We start from the raw sequence: 9,011 nt of genomic DNA, 5'->3' as shown, positions 1-9,011 counted from the left end.
ATATACCAGTTCTGCACACTTTTTGCGGTGTGAGAGGGTGCTGCAAATGAATACTGTCAATGGTCTTACTTGTTTTAATTGAATAATACCCTTTAACGAGGAATAAGTTGCAATTTGCACAACTTCATAATAGTAACTTCTACAGACATCGCAAAATGTACACAATAATGTATACAGGGCATATTGGCTTAAATACATGTGTTTTAAGAAGGGTGCAGATTCGTTATACTGAAAATTATAGATATTAGAATATAAATCACATATAAGATCTATGCATGCAGATGTACCTATATGCAACCATTCAATATAGATTTTGAATAATATATAATTTAACATTGATTGAGCCAATTTAATCAAACTCTGCAATGGATACCAATAGTATTACGTAATTAATAATTACACGATTATTGTCTAACTTGCAAACTATCAATCTAGATACAGATTGATTAAATAAGTTATATTTTTTTATAAAAAATAATAACAAATAATATTAAAGATAGATTAACGACTACAATCCAAAACATAATTAAATACAAATAGGAATCTAAGAGCATTAAGACTGAAAAAATTGAAACTCATTTGAAAATCCATCACCGATTGAAGAAATTGGATTTAATGAAGTATAAGTAACATAGGTCTCCGCTCGACGGCACTGAAATGCTTGTAGTCGTGAAGGCATATAATAGTCGGGTATAACTCCTAGATTTTGATGCGAGGTTTTTGGAGTAAATTTTGACTTCATTTTACTGAAATTCTTCTGACTTGTATCTAAATACTGTAAAAAAAACGTAACATAAGGGTAATTAGATATAATCCTATATAATATAATAAATGTAGGGAATCGTATTTTGTTAATATGAGAGATAAGTTATTTGTGAATATTTTTAGTAGAATTTTATCACAAATTAGTCACATTTCAAATAACATAAATTTTGAAACAGAACTTTCTACAAATATCATATATGAAATGAGGAAAAAATCACATTAGAATTAGAAATTATTATTAAAAAGTGATGATATAATATAGTGTATACCTTATCGAATTGAGACTGTGGTTCAATAAAAGGACGTTTTTTAAGTACAACAGACTTGATACCAGTCAAATCAGGTATTGCAGGAGTTGATGTGAGTCTTTTAAAATTATCTGAAAAAATTTCAGGGATATTGATATCAGATAGCAATGGTATATCCTTGAGTATCATATTAAGATTATCCTCTGGCAATGACTTTTTAAACTATCTCGGGAAAACCTTCGATTCTTGAAGTGAGATCTGGAGCCGATTTTCTTGCGGTGATGTATTGAGTCCTGGAAATTCAATGGCCTTTAAATTATATATTTAAAAAAAAGGGAAAGTAGGAAATTACGGGAAGTATTTCTTTCAGAGCCTTCCAGTCCATGGCATGATGCGCCTTCAATGCTTGAATTACACTTTCCTTGCGCAATGATGATGATGAGGGAATACCCAAGTCTTTTGCAATGCTTCGCAGTTGATTCAAACTTAATATGCTAAGATCTTCCCATTCGCCAATATAATTAAAATAGGTTTTCCTAGTAGTAGGAACAAATCCTTCATCATCAGAGCCAACGATCGCTACCATCTCCATTGTTGTTGCTTTTGATAAATATTGGATTGCGCATAACAAAGAGTTCTTAGATCCTGCTTTGGAGACTAAACTAATGCTGATGATAAGATACTAAACAGGCTAATCCTTTTAACAACTTAACATTGTGGCCTCAATGAATTATGATGAGTGACTATATATTATTATGTAGCTTGTATAGGGTGCCTCATAAGTCATATGTGCTTGAACGATTAAAAAGGATTAAAACTCGGAAACGGTTGGTCTGACCGAAAATTTACTTTATATAAAACTTGTTCAGCAACCTGAAATATAATTGACATTATTGAATCTCTTAAAACAACATTGCAGCTGGCATGGAAGATGCCCTCGGACAAGTTGACCCATTGAAAGTTTAATCCATCAGCTGATCGAAGTTGCTGTGGTAGGTCCAGCCAACTTCCTACTCTAGAATTGACTATATAGGTACATAGTGAAGTCCATTACATTCAAAGTTAATAAAATACAAGGTTATGCCATCATGCAATCGAGCTTGCTAGAATTTTCAATTTGATGTGCTGTATCGAAGGACATACATGATGTCATAGAGTATGACAGCGGTACTCTAACCGTAAAGGACAAGGAAGCCGATTTATAGCTACTCTTGGTAATATTTATACTCTTTGAAGTCACTAATTAAAAGCGTGGTGGAAGTCAAACTTTTGTAGGAAAAACGTTATGGTATATCCTTGTTTTTCTATTAACCTTGATTAACAAAAGGTCACAGTGGTATGGGTAATTCTTAACCATTCTAATCATCGTTTACCTTAAAACTTTGCCATATGGCGAGGTTTTGATAACATATTTTTTTTGTCAGACAAACCAATTTTGAGTTATAATCATCTTTTATCGTTCAAACACACATATGATTAGTCACCCTGTATAAAATAAGTTTGATTAAACGTGGTGAATTGCTATAAATTAGGATTTATTAATATTTTTCAATTATTATCATATTAATTGGAATAAAATTACAATATCATTAATCAAACAATCCAATAGAATTTAAAGGCCTAGTGCAATCGATTAATGATACGAATACATCACACACCTAGGACAACTCTTAAAGTGTATTTTTGCATATAAATATTGTTTATTTAATTATTAATTACCTATATTATTAACCTAACAGACTATTAGCTAATCATATTATTGTTTTTTATTTAAACATATGTTCATAAATATTATAAATAAATTTATAATAGATATATCTATTATCATTTACTGGGCCTTAATTTTCCAGCGACGCCCTTTGTTTTAAGCAGAGCCCTATAGGCTAGAATATAACTTATAGACTCTGGCTTTAAGTGACTGTTGACAAACTGAGCCTTTATTAAAAAGAAACGAGACTGATAACCAGAACCAACGCCGATAAAGCTGAATCAAAACCGTTGAAATTAAAGAACCGAGACCGATAGAACCGCTGAAACATTCTTTCATATATCTAATATTAGCTCTAACTTCATTCAAATCTGTTACTGTGGATGTCGTCCACAATGGTTAAGGAATTACCTTTATGTCTTCATTCATAGAAAAAAAAAATTCCGCTAGATAGGATGTGTCAGGTTTGTCGATGAATATACACAAAGTATAATTATTTACTCGAAACAATACGTTCAATTAAAACTCCAGAGGCTAATTCACACGTTTATAATTACTTCATTCCTATTTTCTACCTACTTTTGTCTTACATATATTATATAATTACTTCTCAGCGAGACTCTTTCATAGGCATTGCATGATTTTTTATAGTTATAAATATTTTTTATAAGTAGTTTCCACCTTCATTTGGAGAGGTCCAACGATTCAGCAACAACGAATGCAAAAAAAAAAAAAATATATACGACAGGTTAAAATGCATAGTAGGCACTTTTCTACAAAAATGTCATGAGAATTTGGGATTGGATTGTCGTCATATGGAGAGAGAGAGGGAGGGGGAACGTCATCATGAGAGCTTGCTTAATAATAAAATCCGTCTCTCTTTGACGAAATATAATCAAATGTATATTACGTTTATGAATTATGATGATGAGATAAGAAAGAGAAAATAATGTGGAATAGGAGAGTTACTTTACTTAAGTACATGTGATGCGTCAAGATTAAAACAATCTGGAACAAAAATGAGAAATCCCCAGTATATTTTACTTCATATATTATATAAAGACCCCCCAATATTTCAACGGGATATTTGAGTGAATTATATAGGTATTATTCAAATTACTCGTATGAATTGGGGTAGCCAATAATTTTAGCTATAGTTTAAAACCTTTATTTGATATAAGAGACATATGATGGGTCCGATATGGTCCTTTCAAATATTATCAATTTCTCATTCTTTTATTGAGAGGATACCTTTTGAGCTAATTCATATGCAACTTGCAGGTCCTCCAAAGGGTTAATAAGAAAAATTTGTTTATATAGATGCACGATCATTTGGTAAGGAATACCCAATTTTGAAAAAACCATTATAGCTGTTTTTAGGTTGACGAGCCATATATACAGGGTGCGGTTTTACAATTAAGAATTTTCGAGACCAGGACATAAAACTTTTTTTTCTTAAATTAGTAGAGATATTTACAAATCTATTTATATACAAACGTAAGGACCCTCCATGAACCTAATCATTCAATCCAACCACCCTCAGTCTCGAACCGGGCGCAGAACCTGCTGGACGCCTTGATCAAGTGATATTTACTCATATTGATCACAGCCTCAATAATGGAGGTTCTCAGAGAAGCCAAATTATTGTGAGCACGCATGTTGGACTCCCTCTCCAAGACACCCCAACGAAATATTCCAAATGATTTCAGTCCGGGGAGCTAGGGGGCCACATTTCCTTAGACCAAATTGTCCGAAAGTCAATTTTGTACCAGATGTCTGTATGAGCGGGTGCACCCGCTGATGAGTGCTTGAGATAGTGAAGCAGCTTCTGACATATTTCCCCCTCTTTTGGACTTCATGGCCTCGGAAAGCATCTGTCGTACTTTGAGCACGTAGCTAAATATTAATAGAAATACAATGTTAGACCATCATGTAATTGGGCTTGCTAGAATTTTCAATCTGATGTATTGACTGCTAGGCAAAATAGGTGGATTTTGACAAAACACGCAACCACTTATAGTCTATGACATCACAATTGCTAGAATTTTCAATTTAATCTATCGTACCGACTGCTGGGAAAGAAAAACAGATTTGGACAAAACACGCAACCACTCATCTACTATGACGTCAATATTAAAAGCGTGGTGGAAGTCAAACATAAGACGTACACGCTTTATGGTATAACCTTGTATTTCTATTAACCTTGACGTAGCTCTTGCACCTCAGGTCCTCATGGACGGCTTTCCTGATTGTGTACTCATTCACATTCATTTTCGTACCCAGGTTCCTCATGCAGATCCAGGGGTCGTCTTTGATTTTCTCCTGGAGCTCCTCCAGAAAGGCCGGAATACGTTTTTTGGACCCAGATTGATCTGCCTTCTTCCTTGCTGGTCTTTACATTCTTCCAGACTCTGTACACGACTTAGTACGCTGGCAGAGGACAACTTGATAAAGTCGATGATTTCTTTGGACACACGCCCTGCACGGAGTATGACAATTATCGCTGATACTCGGAGGACATTTTCAACGCATTGTAAAAAAACTTATACAAAATTGTCTGCTAAATCTGATAAACTAATTTTTAAAGCTACTAAGGGTTCCCAAGAAAACCCTTTTTTTTAAATTCTTAATTGTAAAAATGCACCCTGTATAAATATATATATCGATACGTCAGTGCAAGAGGGGAGTAGCTGTTCTTCTTTTATGATTGTATAAAATTGTCAACATATTATTTTGTAGTACACATAGAGAGTAGGAAAGAGAGAGGTAAAAGTAGGAAAGAGAGTGTGGAGTGTGTGTGAGTAATTGGGAGCAAAGAAGGCTTCTTCTTTTTCATAGTGCTATTATTTAGTGGAAGTAGTACGTTCAGCAGCAAAGTAGAGTCGCTAGTTGCATAGGTGGTGATAGGAGCAGCAGCTGTTGTACGTACAGTGGTGGAAGGAGAAGAAAAGGATAAAGAGTGAGAAAGAGAGAAGAAGAGGAATAGAATATAAAAACGAAAGATTATTGTACTAATAAGTAATATATATATTAAGTGAGAGAAAAGAAAGAAGGAAAGGATTGACAAAAAATAACCAAATTTTTTGGTCCTGTTCCCTTGTTCCTTGCACCTCCTTTCTCCAACTAATTCGGACTAATAATTATTAACATATCGTGACTAATATGGCAGAAGAGGACGACGAATCCTTCGCTTCCCCTGAAGAAGAAATCCGCTACTGGAAGGAAAAGGCTTCGGAATTAGATAAAAAGTAAAAGAGACGCGTCATGAATTGGACGAATTTCAAGAGGGTTCACGGGAGCTGGAGGCGGAATTGGAAATGCAGCTGGATCTCGTTGAAAAAAAGAACAAGGATTTGAAATCCATGTCCAATCGACTCCAAATGGAAAATGATCAACTCAAGGATAAATTAGAGCAAAGCCATCGTGAATACAATAGTCGAGTAATGAAACAGATCTTCTTCTTTCTCCATAGCCAAAAGGACCCCTTCTTAGATCCCCTCCCCTTGCCAGCACGTATCCAATCAAGCAATCAATCCACTTGTATTGACTCAGTCCCTATTAATCTAAGGATTAATATACAATTCCCTTATCTCCGTCACATATATGATAAATATCCTTATTTTAACTCATAGTTACATTACTTCCAAATTGATCAAACTAAACTGCCCTTAAAAAAACAATTTTATCCAAATATCCCAATTCCATTAGTTATAGTATCTTTGGGCGTATTTTTACAGCCATTAAATTCATATAATGAATCTAATTTACGGATAATATCAAAAGTTGAGGGCCAAATTGTCGTAACTCACACATATCTGTGACATTGTCTATATTATGAAGGCTAATACTTATACTGTATACATAAAAAATTTAAAAAAAAACAGCAGATAAATCAGACACTTGAAATGGATTTTTTCAAATCCATTTAATTGTACAAATTGAAAAAACACCATCATATATAATGAAGGAATGGATTATCCTAGCTTATTTCTGATAAGTAAATATTTGAGTTGCGTCAATTTGGATATCACCCCTCCATATATAGACGTTTGTTCCTCTCATCTTATAAAGTAAGTGGATAACGGATAGTTGCTTAATTAAAGGGCATGAAGGTTAAGGGATTTCGGGATAGTGTTAAGTTAATGGGATTGACCGACTTTGAGCCCTGGAGTTGCTAAGAGTTATATTAAATTATCATTGGATTATACAAAGATATTCAACCATAAGTTTCTATTTATTTTGCTATTATAAAATATTGCATATGTAAACCATTATTGGTTGCTCATGTGTTTCCCATTGTTCGTTTGATGGAATATTTTTTTTTTTTGCTTTAACTAATATCTTAAAAAAGATAATAATTATTATCCTAAAAAATCATTTGGAAGTCCATATACTGATTAATTTTATATCTACATATAACTAATCTTGTACTTCGAGATAGATGTACGAAAGTTTTAGCCATTTTTTGTAGCTTAGGTTTGCAATTTCAGAGCCTGTCCTACCCGCGTACTCTTCTTAGTTTATACTCCTTATCAAATATTAGGACATGAATGAAAATAACACTTTTGATTCCCTCCCCATCTCATTTCCAATAAATTCCTTTTTCATTCATGGATGTGGTAAATATACAGATATATATTTATTTATTTTCAGATAAAAGATTTGCAGGATGAGCTCTCAGAAATCCGATCTATCAAAGAAAAGTTGCATAAATATGTGCGAGAACTTGAACAAGAAAATGATGATTTGGAACGTGCGAAAAGGTATTTATTACTAGCTTTACTTGGCCTTAATTATATATATATATATATATTTCTTTTTTATAGGAGTACAGTGGCCTCATTAGAAGATTTTGAAATTCGCATGAATGCAGCTATTGAAAGGAACGTTTACCTTGAGTCTGAACTAGATGAGAAAGAAGCTCTTAAATCCGCCGTCCAACGCCTTAAGGATGAAACTAAAGATCTGAGGTCTGAGTTGAAAATATTAGCACCGGACAATGATAAGGCTGCTGCAGCAGTTGTAGATTCTAATAAAAATAATACTGATATGCCAGAGTATCATAAATCAAATGAAGGCCCCCTTGTTTCTCCTCCGTCCACTCCAGATTCTTCCACTCCAAATGCGCAATCTCCTTTAGCTCCTTCTGCTCGTATCTCTGCTCTCAACATTGTGGGCGATTTGTTGCGCAAAGTTGGAGCTTTAGAATTAAAATTAGTCTCTTGTCGTAACATGGTCAAAGAGGATCCTCAACAACATCATAAAAATGGGGTATTTCCATCAATGGCGGCACATCCATGAATGGGGGCACGCCCTCTGTAAGAGGATCCTTAAATCTACACAATCGTATTCCTCGCGTTGCGTCTTCACCTACAGTTTCTAAAGATTCTTGATTTAATATTTAAATGAAAGTATACCCCAATATATCTATATATATATATATATATCATCTATATATGTTAAACGCATAATCGCTTCATAGATAGATTTATTAATATAATTAAGCTAATAAACTAGTGACCTACCACAACAATACTATGATTCACGCGTCTTTTGTGATAATTTTTATTGGAAAGACTTATTTGATAATAATAATATGTAGTTAAGAGAAGTGATAAAATAAATATCTTTTATTTCGTCAACAAACTGGTAATCTTATTTCTGATTTTTAGACGTATGTGTGGACAATTTTCATTTCCCAGGAAATTGGGTAAGTACTATATATAGATGTTTATTCTCATTTCTCTATTTTTATCAATATCAATCACTAATTGTATGCCGTTTTTATGTTATTTATAAGAGGCCATTGGTACCCCTTTTTTGAATTCTGTAACGTAATCCAATTCAGGATTCTAGGTAGGGATTCCACTCATAATTTTATAATCTCTCTAGATTCCTCCTAAAAATCCCAATAGTAGAATAATAGTTTACAGAATATCAATAAGATTTAACACTCACCTTGAATCAGTTATAATATTTCATATTCTTCTTCACCTTCAATAATATCTGCTGATAATTGAATAGAATCATTTTTTGTATGCGTTTAAGCAAGGTTGTGCCCAGTACAGGTTCAGCGGTTTCTATCAGTCCCGGTCTCAGTTCTTTCATTTCAACGGTCTCGGTTCCGGTATTCGGTCTCAGTTCTTTTCCATACATGATCAGTTTGGTAACCGGCACTTAAAACAATGGGCGTCACTAGAAAATTGGGCCAGCAAATAATAATCCATACAAACAAGGCCGTAGCTACCTTATACACAGAGTGTAGTACCCCAATTTCCAATAGGGCCCCT

At 33.7% G+C, this 9,011-nt stretch overlaps 1 protein-coding gene and 1 long non-coding RNA gene across 2 annotated transcripts; one reads left to right on the top strand and one right to left on the bottom strand.

Annotated features, from left to right (window-relative positions):
* Positions 1-213: 213 nt before the first annotated feature.
* LOC121125668 (uncharacterized) lies at positions 214-3,901 on the bottom strand. Its single transcript, XR_011784271.1, has 5 exons — positions 3,887-3,901; positions 1,366-3,729; positions 1,035-1,306; positions 288-775; positions 214-228 (listed from the first exon to the last, which is right to left on the bottom strand). It is a non-coding gene; the product is annotated as an uncharacterized lncRNA (long non-coding RNA).
* Positions 3,902-5,579: 1,678 nt separating this feature from the next.
* LOC121125397 (nuclear distribution protein nudE-like 1-B) lies at positions 5,580-8,262 on the top strand. Its single transcript, XM_040720591.2, is given in 4 exon segments — positions 5,580-5,965; positions 5,968-6,161; positions 7,375-7,484; positions 7,548-8,262. Coding segments are annotated over 4 exon segments (861 nt in total). The 5' UTR covers positions 5,580-5,883; the 3' UTR covers positions 8,023-8,262.
* The last annotated feature ends 749 nt before the right edge of the window (positions 8,263-9,011 follow it).

Source organism: Lepeophtheirus salmonis, unplaced genomic scaffold (genome assembly GCF_016086655.4).
Source record: "Lepeophtheirus salmonis unplaced genomic scaffold, UVic_Lsal_1.4 unplaced_contig_8964_pilon, whole genome shotgun sequence".
In the NCBI taxonomy this organism is placed as follows: domain Eukaryota; kingdom Metazoa; phylum Arthropoda; class Copepoda; order Siphonostomatoida; family Caligidae; genus Lepeophtheirus; species Lepeophtheirus salmonis.
The sequence above is the reverse complement of the archived record's forward strand: the minus strand, read 5'-3'. Positions and strand labels throughout refer to the sequence as shown.